Here is a 16,116-nt window from a genome sequence, read left to right on the forward strand (position 1 = left end):
GTATTTGCCTATTCCTTCACTCACATATTTACTTCATCACTTCACTCACAGTGGGAACTTGGCAACAAGGTCCATAAGTAGACCAGATGTGGTTGTTTCCTATTCTGAAGTCTTTTCCAGCTAGAGCTGCCATGGGTCATCCTATGACCTCTTACACAGTCTGCACCAAGGCAGCGCATTGTCAAATGTGGCACTGACACCAAGGTTATTGTTCAAATGCATTAAGAAAACTCAGATTTACATTGGCGTAAAATGTGAGGAAGGCAATTCTTTCAAGTATATATGCTGATCCTGGGGGAAGAACCTGAAGATTACATGCTGCAGAAGGCATGAATGCTTCCAATTCACAGATTTTTACAGAGTACCTAAGTCAACTAGTGATGGCAAGAGCCAGATGAGTTTGGAAGTGTGTAGGAAATTCCTTTCTGATGACGTATCTGACCTAAACTCTGCTGACCTAATGTCTGTACTGCCTCACAGGAGCTTCTGAAACACACTGTAGATGTACCTCACAATCCAAAACGTCCATTAACTCTGTTTACACTTATTGACCTTGTGTTACTTAGTAAGTGTTGTATATTTATTGTACAATAGAGAGTGAAATCATCACAGAGTATATTACAAATACTTTCATGGACATTTGCACAAAAAAATTACAATCTCTTTACAAAAGCCAACATTTAACTAAATTAGGCAAGACAAATAGCATATTATAGCTATTACAAGAAAACCTTATTTTAGACTTTCTTGAAACAGCTGCCCTTGATACTGTGTGAGTATTTAATGCCAAACAAAATCAACAAATGAACAAATGCTTGAAAATTATACAGGTTTTTAAGTTAAAGGGACATTTTTCCTTCTATAAAGATACTGTTTCAAAAGTACAGTAAACCAACAATATACAGATGCTATACTTAATTTCAGGAAAAGCCTGGAGAAATGAGCTGAGCACAGAAGAGAGCTACATCTGTGTCTTAAAGTTCAGGCTGTGTTAACTATTAGCGGAAACAGGCCTCATCCCCCCCTGTGCGTACCCCCTTCCAAACCCCCTTAAAAACCACCCCAACCTCCCCCAGGTCATGTGTGCTGGCATTCCATGAGTCTGACAGCTGACTTCCTCATGCTTGGCCACCCCTGCATGCATGCCCTACAAGTTGATCCCACCCCCACAGGTCCAGCAACAAACACTATATCCCTGCATTTATCTACAGCGGCAGCCCCCTTTCCTCACACCCCAAACAACAGAGCCGGGCGCCAGCTTCCAAAGCCCCCTCTCAGCCTGTACCACAGACGCCCAGCCGGCCCTAACCACCATCCTCGTCTGGCGCGGCTGGACCTTCTGGCCAAAAGCAGCCAGCCACCAGTGAAGACAGAGGTGACTAAAGGTCAGGCCAGACATCTGTTATGTGTCAAGTGTGAAAAAAAAACAACAAAAAAAACAGCTTCGACGGAACACAGGAAGACAAATGACTGGTGTTGCTCTAGTGATACTGTGGCGGGAGGAATGTGCTGATGACAAGATGAGCAGGGTTAAAAGGACAAGTCATCTGCTGGAGCTTAGCAGACCATTAATGTGAGCACTAACACATACGATGCAGCCCTACTAGAAATACATGCAGTAAAGTCTAGTTCACTAGAGACTCCTGTATGCTTGAGTATTTAGTATTCCTGGCCACAGGTTTAACCATGACGGAGAGTGAAGGCTGCAGGCCTACCTTTAGAGGAAGTGCTGGGATGGCGTTTGTTAAGCGCACGCAGGCCCTGCAATGGGATGTCGCCGCCCTCCAGGACACTCTTGTAAATGTGCCGGTCGCATTCTGGGGCCGCATGCTCAGTTGAAGCCGAGCCGCCCTCCTTCCCCGCCACACCAGCACTTGCTTTGCAGGCCGAGCTGACAACAAACACAGAGAAGGAAATTATCAGATTCACCCCATAAGCCTAATTAGCACAGAGTGTTTGTGTTATCACTTTAAGAGGATCACAGAGGAGATTCTCAGAAATGAAAAGAGTGTCTCTTTAAGTATTCTTGACCACGTTCATATGAGCGCTCCTTCATATCTGTTAAATTGTTGACCTTATCAATGGAGTTCGCAAAATTCCAATTTAATCACAAATAAATGTCTATATATATATCCAGAGCTGGCCAATGCTGGGAATTACTTTCAGACCTTCAACGGCTAAACTGTTTTCTGGGCATGAATACAAAGCGAAACACTTTGGGTCTGCAGCCAGCCATAGCCTGAGTGCTCGCACCTTGATATTGATGAGACAGAAACAGCTGCATTAACCCTTATCAGAGCATTCCTGAAAGGCCAGAGAGACAGCCTTTTAAAAACACAGCTGAAGCTCCCTACATGGAGCTCATGACAGAAATGTGGACTCTTACAGCGAATGTTAAACTCATGCCTTATATAAGAATAGAGTGCTGCACAATAGAGAATAAATCAATAACAGCATATGCCTGGAGGCAAAAAAAGCCATTCTATAATTAACCTGCAAACAAACAAAACAGTGAGCCTCATGTAGGCCATAATCCAACAAGTGATTTGGGAGGGGATTTTAGGCATGAAGAGGATTTCAAGCATTAAGTTAGAGTGAATGGTCTCAAACATGTGCTCTTCCCTCCCTGAAGGCTGCTTATTCACCCGCTGTAATCAGCTCAATACTTAGACCACATCCCTCGAACACACCCTCCTTTCATTGCTGGACACATGCTAAAATGTTCCAGGGTAAAACTGTTCAGCACATTCAAAAATTTCCTGAACTACTCACTATTCAACAAAGGTGTTACTGTGTCCAAAACACAGCTTTTCTAAGATCTGCCCTGTGAGGGTCAAAAATGTACTAAATTATTCCATAAAAGCAGAATTGAGTAGTAAAGGATTGCAAATTGTTTGGATTACATAATTAGATTGGAAAAATAAAACAAAGTCGCAATTTTCAAAAGATTTTGTGAATATAATTTGGATATTTTGGGTGAACTGCTCATTTGGAAATTTTGTGATAACTTACACCTTATTTGTATGTGCATTAAAAGTATAACACAATTACAAAGCATGTTCTGCTCCAACAAACTCAATATAATTAAGTAAATATAACAAAACATAATCCAAAAATAATCCAGTTTTGCTTTTTAGCAACAGCTTCCAGTAAAAATTACTGGGCATTTCCAGTCAGCCAATTTGTAATGACTGCCTCATTACATGTTCTGTGTAATCCACCAGGCACTAAAAGTGACACAGCCACATAAGTGACACTAGTGACAACTCCTGGAATGCAGATGCTTTCCAGTGAAGCTGTGTACAGTGACTATCTGTGTCACAGCGGACGCCAGGGGCTTCAAACACGGGAACCTGAGCGGTTGCCCACCAGCTGCTGGATTGGAGATGATCTTACCAGATTTACCTGAGCATTAGATCTCGCTCACAGTCCGTTGTAGATACACATATCAGAACAAGTAAAACTACTTTCCATAAAGGTAAAGGTCCAGCCTGCTTTTATGAACAGTCTGCTATACAGAAATACAGCATTGTCTGCAGAAAAGGAAACTCCTGCAAAAATGAAGTGTTTCTATCTTGAATCCTATGCCATTCTACAAAGGCCATGGGAGCATTCTTTCACCATGTTTAGCACAGAATGCTAGCTGGCCTCATGGTTTATAACAGGGAAACTGCTCTGAATCATGTGGCTTTAGAAAAAAAACAATAAAGTCTTTAAAAAGCTAAACATCCTCTAGCCATCAAAGGGAAAGCAAAAGATGAAAACCAAATGCCACAGATTGTTAAGAGATAGTCTCAGAACAACTCTCAAATCATTGTGCTGAAACCTGTGCCTCTTGTAAATAATATTTCAGAGAAATATCTGAGATTTGTAAAAAGTAACAGTGATACTTCAAGTTTCTATAACTGAAGTAAATCAACACAATCACTGAATCTTCAAACCAAAAAAGGCTTGAAACAATCTTGGCAGGCAAACTGTAGACTTTATTGATCTTTTTCTAAGGCAAGCTTGAATACCGCAGGTTTTTCACCCAGGAATGGAATGTTCTCCTCACAGCTTTTGAAAGATGCTTGGGGAACTTTCTAACATTGGGCCACGAAACCGTAAAAGCACTGACTGTGGCAAGCCAGGGATTCATTGAAATTTGTCCCAACGACAGCAACACAACATAAATCAGCACAGGCGTAAACAAAGCCATGTGATGTAAGAATGTGCCCGGTGGTGTGGCTGCTACCTAAATACCCCCGTCGCACGAAAAACATTAGCCTAATAAAAAGCCCTTAGTGCACTCCCCCACAGATGAGACTGGGGGAAATTCTGTGGAGCTGATGGGTGGGAGGGAGCGCTCTCTTATCTTTCCACAAAAGACATCCAGGTTTCATTTTCAGACACTGGTTTCAGCATGGAATAAATCATCACATACTGTCCATTCCTTCTCTTCCAGCAAACCCCCTTGCTCACACACACGCTTCACACCCACTCACACACACACACCCACAGGACACACTGTACTGATATTGCGAACAGGCGCTCAGGAAACAGGAGGGGAAGCAGGGGATGTCTCCACAGCCCCAGTGACAGCACTGAGAACACACAGCTATTCAACATCAGCACTGAAAAATGGTGGAGAAGAAGATGAATATGCGAAACATAGCAAAAAAGAAGGAAACAGAGTGAGGACTTACTATTGCTGCAGGTCGGAGGGTGTTTCCAAGGGGCTGAAAGAGGGGGCACTCTGCAACAAACCAAACAAAGAAGTCATTGATAGCTCCACAGGCTCAACTCTCTGGCAGTTAGAAAAGGAGAGGGCACATTAGAGTCGGTCAAAGCTGCTGAACGCCTCGGAGTGGTCTCCTAAGGTCAAAGCTGAAACTCCTAGGTCCTCCGGACGAAGTGTAGCGTGGAGGAGCAAGCGAGTATTTTGGCCCGCATGCAAGTTAGGGGGGGAAAACAAGCGGCTGGAAGCAAAGGGGCGGGGTTAGTGGGGGCTCTGAGGGGCGCCCATGTTGGGAGGGGGCTGTCAGCGGCTCAGCCAATCAGCTCCTGTCTCTCTGTGTAGCCTCTCTTTTGTCTGCTATTGAGTCACTCTCATTACTAGCCGAGCAGACCAACAGACAATTAACCAGCTGGTGTGGGAAGCAGGCCAAATTACATGGGCAGAGACACACACACTCACACAGAACACACACTCGCATTTTCAGAATAGCATGCATTGCGTACACCCATATCCGCCATCCTGCACATACGCACAGAGGTGACATTAATAGTATGTGAGAGGAAGTTTTCATTTGGCCGTGCTTTGGCGGCTCATGCACCGGGCCAATAAGGAGAGCGGCTGTTATTACCAGGCAGCAACTCCGAACAGCAGAGGGCTGCTGTGCTTTGAATGGTTTAGAGTCGGCTAATTTTAGGTCACTGTTTCTGTTGCTTTTCCCCAAGTGGACGTCACAGAGTACAAAAATAACATGCACCAACAAAGCACCTCAAAATAAAAGCACAAGTGTTGTTTGCAAATAAGATTGCACAATCACGACCCGCTACCGTCCCTTTTGAGGAAAGCGGCCCGTGTGCCCACTCCCCCCGAGCCAACGGATAAAGAGATGGGCCCTATTCTCCTGACCACAACATGTCCCATTGGTTGCTAGGGGAAAAAAAAGGATCACAAATAACCTTTGGACATGAATGTCAAGCTTTGTATTAGAATTTCAATCTGGCAGGTCTAAAGACTCTTCTATTTATAAACCCTCATGTTCCAGAAGCTTCATTCTTCAAGGGTAACTGACACATGAAGCTACTTTTATCAGTGGAAAATGGCCCTTCTGTTCCCATCCTGTCTGCCTGTTGTGGAACTTGTGAAGGAGAAGGCAGCGTGCTTTTGTAGGGCTTCGGGCCTGAGCGGTTAATTGAGCCTGGCACTGGTGCAGCAAATTCACAAACAGGAAGCACGCGTGAGGGCCTTATCTGAAGCAGCACACATCTAGACCTAGATACCGAGATAGCACAAACACAGCGATAATGATGACTGTTTGAGGGGAAACAGCAAGAAAGTGAAAGCCACACTCGTTATGTAATCCCACCCTTGCTGTAATAATGGTAAATAAAACTCACTTTCACTCCTCTGTATTTACAGCCATTGCTGCTGGCCAAGATGATGTTGTATTACTTTCACATGATCTACTGCTCAAAAGTTTGGAATCAATGTTTTCAATAATATAAAACTAATTTGGTTGCAGATGTATTCAATTATTCTAATATGCGAGTCCTGAGCAACTTCACGTTTCAAATAATTAGCTAGGAAAATGAGCATCCAGAATGCATCTTATTTCAAAATCAGTGGTCAAATCTCAAAGCACACACAAACAAAAATGTAAATAGATAGTAAGATAATCGTAATACATTAAGGTACAATTATTTATCATTTAATAGCTTGTTTTTGATCAAATACTGAATAAATAATTAAAAAAAAACTTCTGTCTAGTTTATAATATTTAAATATTATACAGTTGTTGTATATGAAATAAAAATGATTCATATGACAAGTGATGGCAATTTGGCAATATGAGAACGGTTGAATGGTGTATAAAACTACAGGAAAAAATGTCTTCTATCTTCAAGTGTAAAGTCGAGCAGATAATCAGACTGAATTCCTTACTTCATCCTTAGCCAGCCACAGTTAAAATGAGAGTTTCTAAGTTGCAGGTTTATAATAAAAGTTACCCAAAAATGTAGCGCCAGTGACCTAACTATCAATTGCAATTTTATCAATGAAAGGAAACAGGCAGGCTTTGAGATTTAAACCACTCAACCATCACATAAAATGCCAACCATCCTAACATTTCACATGTCTGGAGTCTCGGCTAAGATGGGAGTACAGCATCCTCCCTCTATATTAGGATTTAAAGTGATAAGAACAGAATGTTACTCCCTGATAAACATTTAAGTCTGCTATGAAACATGTAATATCTCCTTTATTGCATAAGCCAAAGACTGACCGTGCTGCCAGCAGTGACCTAACACTGGCTAAAGTAAGTATGGGCAAAGCCCAATGCCATTCTCTCTGGAGCTTTCACCACAGCCTGTTGCTACCAGCCAGGCAGCACAAACAGTTTCTCATATTCCTCTCCTTCTCCATGCAACTGTGGATGATGCAGCAGCACTAAACAGGGAAATAACTGTTGCCATAGTTGGTTATAAAAGAAGTTATAAAAAGTATTTTTAGCTGGTGAACAATCATTCAGGAGGCTTTTTTTACTAACTAGAATTGTAATGTCTATGAAGATCAACTGAATCAGCTCATGCTGAATACTGTGCTGAATGGCAGAGTGCTGTGCTAATCAACTGAAGCATAGTTCAGTGGCTTTTCATGCACAGCCATGGCCTACATAGCTGCTCCTTTCTTTTTAGCCTAAAAGTCCATCTTCATGACTATGAGCATTACAACTCCAGCTGGGAAAAACATTAAATCTTAAACTGAAATCTTACTTTTGAAAGTCTTTTTTAAAAAAAAAAAAGAAAGAAGAAACTGAGAATCTAATAAACATGTATTGAACTTTGGCCTTATTTTTTCTCCAACTGCTATTGTAAGTTGATGTCGTCAAGTATTATTTAGGAAAATGTTTTTCATATGTAATATGTGGTTCTTATGGAAGATTAGTCACTATTGGACATTGTCTTCTAGGAGATGAATTCCTTTGCTCTGACTATCAAAGCGAGTCAATGGAACACTGTGTTAACAATGTTTGCCTGTTTTCATGTGCTAGTTTCCTAACAGGTGTTGGAGATGACTCAACAAAATTTACTACTTTTCTGCTGTATAAATAGCATGTAAGTCAGAGTGCTACGCTGCAGCCTCACACACAAACAGGAGCCAAGGCTGTCTCTCTGAAACGTGGCACTTAAAATCACACATTTTGCTTTTTCTTTTCTTCTCAATGAAATAAGGTGTTACTCCCAGAAGACTGTACCTTCCCTCTGTCTGCTGTCATGGTGATTTAAAACAGATGTAAACAAGCAACAGGAAGGGAAAAACAGGCCGCATACGTAATAAAGGTGGCATACCAGATGATGGTAAACATGACGAGTAGCCTCAGGTTGCACGCTATGTGTGGGGGGGGGTTTATAGTAAGGGTCAGTTCATAGAACTCTTAAATAAGTCCCTCCTCCACATGCATGTACAAGGGCTACTTCCTAAGCAAGGCATCTTCTGACATCAGAAATCTGTCACATTTGTTTAAACTGACCAGAATGCTGGTTAACATAGGTGCTTGTGTCAGAAAGACTTTTGCAATTTATTCTACAATCATGTTCTAATGAACTGCTCTGTACTCAGCTGTCATCTAACATAAAACTGTGTTTGGGGCAGCATTTCTAGTTGTGATCCTGCACATTGTAGTGGATTTCCCTGCTCATAAGTAACCCCCTCTTAGGTTTAAAATGGGTGCGTTAGAGCAGAGCAAACGCTAAAATGGGCAGTGTAGGGACAGGATCAGAAAACACAGCTTCATTGGTCTGGAATAATTCATTTGTATGAAACTGTTACTGAAAAAGTATCAGAATTTGTGATGAAATTTTACAGCTGCTGAAGTGCCTCCTTTTGTCATATCGTTGTGTGATACCTTAAAAAAGTCTGACTCTAACCCTCGTAATGTGGGACTAATTTGGTATAGACTTGCTAATGATGTCACTGACTGTGTGCGCTGCAGGGAAAACTTCACAAGCTCCCACCATAGCACATGCTCTGGGGAGGAATGAGACACTGATTCTGACATCATACTGAAGGTTGGACACTGACTCAGGCCTGCAATTACTCATGACTACTTACTGACATTAGAGCGGAGCTAAATACCAACTATCTGAGCATATAAGAAGAAAATGTTCTGTCCAGTTGCTCAAGGCATCATTCAGCCATTCATCCCATGCAAGTCATGTTTGGCATCTGAAGTTTGCATCTGAAATTTGCACTGATGCTATAATATTATTGTACCTTACACATAACAGTGTCTTATAGCACTGTGTATGCCTGATTCATAAATTAAATGCCCCAAACTGTCAATCTCAATTAGAGCTGCTTGTGTGGTTTCTGACAACACACACTGATATACTGTAGTACATTGCATAGCTATGTACAGTAGTATCAACCACCTCTGAAGCCTCAATTTTGTCCACACCTTTTGTGTATACAACTGTGCTTCTATTTAGGGATGCACCAATATGGGAATTTCGGGCTGACGCTGACATCTTCTATGTTTCATGTACATATCTGCCAGTGCTGGTACTGTTGCAGATGCATAAACGCTTATAAAATTAAGAAGTTGGGACTATCTGGATTAGCATTACAGAGAAACAAAACATTTATTCTGATAGGGTTACAAATGCAGTTAAATGAAAATGCACACATTTTAGCACAATAACCCAGAGACACCTCAACATTCTGCTGTTCCATAATACAATACATGCATCAACAAGTATCGATTAGGTAAAAAATAGGTAAAATCTAAACGTATCCAATGACAATAATTTTTGAAAAGCAATTATATAACAATAGTGTTCTGATTTTATATCATCATTGAAGTCTTAAATAAGACCCTTACTAATTACTTACTAAATACTACATTAACCTCATAGCTTGAGAGCAAATAACAAAAGAAGCAAACTTCAGACACCAAATAATGTCACATGTTTTTCCTTTTCTATACTTCTCTATGAAATAAACTGCTGCTTTGACAGAAGACCATGTCTTCCCTCTGTCATCTGTCATTGAGATCTAAAATAGGTATAAACATCTAGATAGGAAAAAAAGGAGCCTCCATCTATAATGGAGGTGGCATACCAGATGATGATAAACATGACGAGTGGCCTCAGGTTGCACACCATTGCAGGGCGGAGGGGGGGTTACAGTACTCTGTGAAGGGTCAGTCTACAGTAGCCTCAAATAAACCCTTCTCTATACACAAACACATACACACTACACACAAACAAGGCCCTTTCCCCTAAGCAAGGAGTCACCTGACATTAAAATATCTGTCACTACATTTGGAGCATTAGATTTTTTGCCAAACGCTCACTTTAAGACATTTCTGAGTACAAAAACATAATGCAAAAATCTTTATTGTTTTTCCTCAGTGTGTAAATAGAACCTCCCTTAGCAAAAATTGCACTGACCTGATCAGTTTGGGGGATACTGTGTCCTTGAGCAGAAGTGCAAATCAGTTTGCTATTTACTCACAGGTGCTGAGTTGCTGACAACACTGCACAGGCACACTGCCGCTGATTGCATAATGACAGCCGTTCCTCCTGCATCATATGCACTGACTTCAAATGCCAAACATGCTTTTGGTGGGCCTGAAAGTTTACCTGCATCTGCCTTCAAGGACAGATGAAAGTTAACAGTGCATACTAGAAACTAATAATTACATTACAGTGTTATTATATAGAGAATAGCACACGGCACACCAAATCCAACACAACTGTAAAGGTAAAGATTCCAGACACATGGTTCTCTTGTCTCCAACCTTCACGCTGATGTTCTTATGTCACATCAGAAAACAAAACTGCTCTAGAGAGTTGGCAGAAATAGAAAACTGCTTTACATTGTAAAATACATAGAAGAATGAAGTCTGTAATGTGATGCCAAATACGACTAGACAAGACAATGAAATGGAGGGGAGAGGAAAAGTAAAAAAGAGAGAAGGTACAGTCTGAAACTGAAATCCTGAAAAGCCACAGTGTGCTCCCTGATTTAGCACATGTGATTCAACTTACCAGCTAATTACCAACTCCTTTAAAAGTTAATTTGGGCTGTGTTACAGCGGATTAAACACCAAACTCTGCAGGGTTTTCCCTGCTCTAACATGATCTGAACCAACCAATGAGGCCTTCCAGGACTGGAGTTTGAGGACCCTTGTTTAGATGTTTGTATGAAAACGTGGAGGAGGTGGTCTCAATTTTTAACAACAGACATTTTTATCATAGAGCTAAACAGAATTTCCCAAGATCACCAATAGGTATTTCCACTATTTCCTGGCATTTTTTACTAAACCTTCACCCTACAAATTTTCATTCTTGATAAAACCACACCTCTTAATTCCACAAACTGTGCAAAATGTCTCAGCCTCGAGAGTGAGAGATAACATCAGGCAACATGGACGAGACAGGGCTGAGGAAATGAGGAATTCTGGTGATGGGGTGAAGCTGAAATAGAGGTAGAGGCAGAGGCTGTCCTCCCAGGCAGACGCAGGAATGTTTAGGGTGCCAAATTAAAAAGGTATGACATGCATTTTCTCAAATATAGGTCACTTTAACTTGGACAACTTACCGCTTTGCCAAACTCCATCTCTGAAAAGAATCTATACCATGGTTCATTCTCTAAATCTACATCTTCGGGGCTTAAGTCCTGAGTTTACAAAGGCATGGCCACAAGGAATGGAAGACAAAGAAAGAGAAAGAGAAAGAGGACAGTTCAGAAATACAAAGATCATGAGACTGAATGATACACTGAGACACTTGTGAAAGATCCTATTTCTTGGGATCTTTATATATCACACCAGGTAGAAGGTTTCTAAGAAGATGAGGCTAACACAGCTAATGCTAAATTGGATTAGGTTTCTGCTTGATAACTTCATGTTTGAATGTCTGGCTTCTGTCAGCAGCCATGAGAACAGGAAACAGGAAATTAACTGCTTCTTTAGACAATACAGTAGTGACGGAAAGAGGCCCTTTGAAAACTCCTCATGGAGTTTACACTATGTAAGCAATTAGAAAGATATAGGTACTAAGCATACATCTGCTCTCTACTAAGCATACATCTGCTCTCACAAAGCTCTTTTTTTGGTGTTGCTTCTTTAATTAAAATACACTGTTTTATGGCACTTTTAGTGCAACACTTTTCTATGCTGTTCTGCAGAGCTACATTATTAAAGAAAACAGAAAAGATTGTGTTTTGCCCTAGATAGGAGCTGACCAGAGGCCATTATAATTACCTTCATGATAATTAGATACTAAAGAACCTCAAAGGCTCTTTCTCTGCCTCTAATGTGAGCACTGTGAATGAAGAGACTCAGAGCTGTTTTGTACCATCTCCAGAAAGAAACTCTTATTGCAGCTCTATGTCATCAGAGGTATTACATAATAACATCCATTCGCACTCTGAGTCATGCTTGCAAAGGCCTGAATGGCAGAAAGAACAGCCTAAAAACACGCACAAAAGCCCTGGCAAGCTCAGGGAGGGAGGTGCTCGTTTTCACAGAAAGCTGACTCCCCTACTACGCCTCCTCTGCATTATTTATTCATTATTTCCCTCAGCGCTGAATAAAGTGTCATTTTTACGTCTGCAGAATCCTTTCTTAAACACAGAATGAGGTTTGTTGGGAAAAGCCACAGTGGTTTGTGCAGATCTGAACAAAACACATGAAAAATAAAGATGCATGAATCTTATTTGACTTCTTCATATAACCCACTGGAGGCAATTAACCCCTTCAACTCTAAAGGACTTGTAGAAAAGTCCAGACTTCAATTTCTCACTTTTGTGGCTACAAATCAAGGCTACATAATAATAACAAAATTTTGTATTGCAATAATAATAAAAATATAAATTATGAACACTCAGTGTAACATGGTTAAAACCTGCCTTGTAGTATTTTACCTAAATTCCTTGATTCCTCAAAAGCACTGTGACTGGTCAAAATTCTCACTGCAATTATTAAATACTTTTGTAAATGGCTAAGCTAATTTACATATTGCCGGTCTCTACAATATCAATATTGCAAAGGCTCATGAGATTACAATTAACAACGATTTTGTGCAGCCCTAGTGGCCGTAGTGGTTACTGAATAATTCATGGTCGTTACTGAACAAGATTAATATCAAGCCTAGAGTTCAAGGGGTTAAGGCTTTTAGAGATGGCTACCAAAACATAAACCACATCCCTGTAGCTGACAAGGTTGTGAGTCATTCAAACAAGATTATTGATAGGACCGGGGAACGGCCTCAGCCTGTGTGGACGCGGCCGTGTGCGCTGCCCTTGTAAGCGAAGCAGGCAAAAACATCAGCTCTCATAGTGTCACACGGCATGCACACACACTCCCCCACCAGGTCGAGCACACGTAAGACATGCATGGACACAGAAGCATCGTACCGGTCTCTCCACCCTCAGGACGGAAGACTTCCCCGGCTCGTAGTCGAATATGCTCCTGGGCTCGGCCCGGTACTTCCTGGTGTCTACTTTCTTGTCAGGGGGCTCCCACTCATTCCTGCAGGGAAGCACAGAAGAGAGAGCCAATCCTGTGTGAGGAGGAGAGTTGCCATGGCAACCAACAAGGGCAAGTTCTGGTTGAGCATCCTCCTCACTGAGGCTTATGGCTTCATTGCTCTGATTTCTCTGAGAACGGAGCTTAATAGTGTAAAACAGCTACTTTCACATCATGCAAATGAAGAATGGAAATGTTCCTGTGTAACGGCTTCATCATGGTTTGTATCAATACTTTCAATGTCTGTTCATGGTTCTACTTGTTTTGCTGTTATTGTCTTTATCAATAAGTTATGCCCGTAAGAGTGGTAGCATAAAATTCAAGTTTCTCCAGAAGAGAAAACGGTCTTGCTCTAGAAGGACAAACCTCTCTGGCCGCAGGGAAGACGTTCGGGCTGGCACAGGGACCCTTCGGCTTGATTGGGAAGTGCCCATGTCCACTGCGCTTTTAGAACGTGGAACACTTCGCCCTGGAAAACAAGACACAATAAACAAAGGACTCACACTCAGCAAATAAGCGACACAACAAAACACTCAACTTTAATAAACACCTGAGGGACATAACCTCAATCCACAATGAACCAATACACAAACTCCAAGACTTTGTAAAGAAATGTATTATTTACATTTATCTGTGTAAAAAGGCATTAGCTGACAGTGACATCATTAAAGGGCCCAAACCCTATATTTTTGGTATTTTAATTTTTTCCCTTGGGTTCTGTCCATGAGTATAATGTATAAAGAAAAGTGTATGGGTTAATGTACTAATAACATTCAAAATGTATTTTTACATGACTATTTTCCAACCTCTGTTTATCTCTCAGGATTAAACTGGTCATTTTTGTTACTGTACCTTTACAAGGGATATATGCAAATAATGTATGTTCTGACTGGCTGCCCTATACACTGTTAGAAATAAATGTACTGTGCAGGTATATTTTTTTAATCAAAGTACAAACAATGTACAAAAAGGTACAACAGGTGTTTTAAGGTCCAATTGTGTGCCTTAAATAAGCTTTTCCCGGGTGAAAAGTAAATATTTGTACCTTTTCATAACCTAATTTTTTAAAACAGAAAAAATAAAATAAAAAGCCTGGGGACGAGACAGGGTGTGTGGAGTCAGTGCAACTTATGGTACAGTTACGTTCCTTAACTAAAGGTACTGAGATGTACCCTTGAGGGTACTGCCCCAGTGACAGTTTCATACCTTTTTTCTGAGAGTGTATGTACCTCATTCAAAAAGCAATACAGGTTGAAACATTCCTTTTAATGTTAACATGAACGGGTGCGGCTAACCTGTAAGCTGAACCGGTGAATATATGTAAATGTTAATTTTCGTGACATTACAAAAAAATAAAATTCAAAACAGACATGGGCCCTTTAAGCAATGACTTTCTCCACTGTGGCCATCAGCCTGCCATCCAGACTGCATGTGTCATCCTTTGGGCTATTTTACATAACACAGGTAAACACAACACACTCACCATCTACACCATGTGAAGGGCTTTCATCTGAAAAAGAGACGAAGATCAATAAGAATCACTGCCTACAGTTCCCTTCTACTATTCAATTATCTGCTGATTAGCTGCTGTGATTTTAATAGGAACACTGAGAAAGGTGTTGATTATTGTTCATTTATGTGATTACAAAAGGTTAACACCACAAAAAAGATACCATATATCACAATTATTTGTTAACAGGCCTGGAAGAGACATCTCACACACCCACTAAAGCTCAATCATATGCAGAATTCTAAGTACAGTGAAACATTCAGTGCACCTAATTTACAGTAGGTGGAAACTGCATGGATTAGCATGGCATGTAGCAGTCATTATCAGCTGATCAGCACCTACAGGACGCAGCTCTTGTATTTCAAGTCCAGTCCAACCAGTAGATGGCACTCCTGCAGCAGTGATGGTCTGCAACAAGCACTGCCTTGCCTTAATGTTAATAAGAAAGTGCTTTGGGCACTTTTGCCCTATTTGGTTTAAAAGGCTCATACTGTATATTTTTAATGTGGATGTTTTCGTAGGCTTATTTACCAAAACCAGAAAAATCTAAATTCACTCATTTTTCAATTTTCCAACCTCTCTGTATTCTGTAGACTTTAACTGGCTGTTTTGTTACTGTATATGGCTGATTGGCAGCCCTGTACTGCATCTTATTCAAAAAGCAGTCCAAGCACTCCTGAAACATTCCTTGCAACTTCATTGTGAAAGAGCAAAGTTAAACTGCTGTAGACTGAATAGGAAGATGTATGGAAGTGTGATGGATTTCATGACATTACAAAAACAATAAATTCAAAACAGGCCATTTTGTTGCTTAGTTTCAAAGTACAGACTGTACAGGCTGGAGAGTTAATTCTCTGTTTCTAAACTGATGATATGAGCCCTTTAAAGGCTGTGAAGATGGGAGAAAGTATCAGTAAAGTCAAACAAGATTTGTACACATCATAAATCTGCACCAGAGGAATGCAGACCAGTGTATACCCTACCACTGCATGCCATTTCAGATACACATTCAGTTCACTTACTTTACTTTGTTTAGAGTGCAACAGTTACTTTGAATCCATTAGGTCTGTCCTGACTGTTTCAATAATTTAACAGAGTGCTTCTCTAAAAGCAGAGCCATCTAAAGCACTCCATGTGCATTAGAGCTCTAAGAATGGAAGCAATAATCAATGAATGTCTTTTAAATACAGTGTAGTCTCCTTGGAAGTCTTTAGTAATTAAAACTTGACAGACTTATGTTTTGATTGATGCTTGAAATGTCATTTGATTGACAGGAGTGGGCATTACTCACAATGGATTCCATATACAGCATCGGTTTTTGATCAGACTTGAAAGGCTGTGTCCGCAAGGAGGAGCCATGCA

At 40.8% G+C, this 16,116-nt stretch overlaps 1 protein-coding gene across 5 annotated transcripts in view; it reads right to left on the reverse strand.

Moving 5' to 3' along the window:
* LOC118810578 (sorbin and SH3 domain-containing protein 1) overlaps positions 1 to 16,116 on the reverse strand; it is a 52,199-nt gene that overhangs the window by 15,703 nt on the left and 20,380 nt on the right. For 4 of the 5 annotated variants that reach the window (XM_036574438.1, XM_036574434.1, XM_036574439.1 and 1 more), the window contains 6 exons: positions 14,728 to 14,754; positions 13,611 to 13,713; positions 13,133 to 13,247; positions 11,315 to 11,392; positions 4,686 to 4,735; positions 1,716 to 1,891 (listed from right to left, as the gene is read on the reverse strand). In XM_036574438.1, coding sequence (XP_036430331.1) covers positions 1,716 to 1,891; positions 4,686 to 4,735; positions 11,315 to 11,392; positions 13,133 to 13,247; positions 13,611 to 13,713; positions 14,728 to 14,754 — 549 coding nt within the window. The remainder of the gene's footprint in view (positions 1 to 1,715; positions 1,892 to 4,685; positions 4,736 to 11,314; positions 11,393 to 13,132; positions 13,248 to 13,610; positions 13,714 to 14,727; positions 14,755 to 16,116) is intronic. The other variant, XM_036574437.1, reaches the window with a different exon arrangement.

Source organism: Colossoma macropomum, unplaced genomic scaffold, assembly GCF_904425465.1.
Source record: "Colossoma macropomum unplaced genomic scaffold, Colossoma_macropomum, whole genome shotgun sequence".
NCBI classification, from domain to species: Eukaryota; Metazoa; Chordata; class Actinopteri; order Characiformes; family Serrasalmidae; genus Colossoma; species Colossoma macropomum.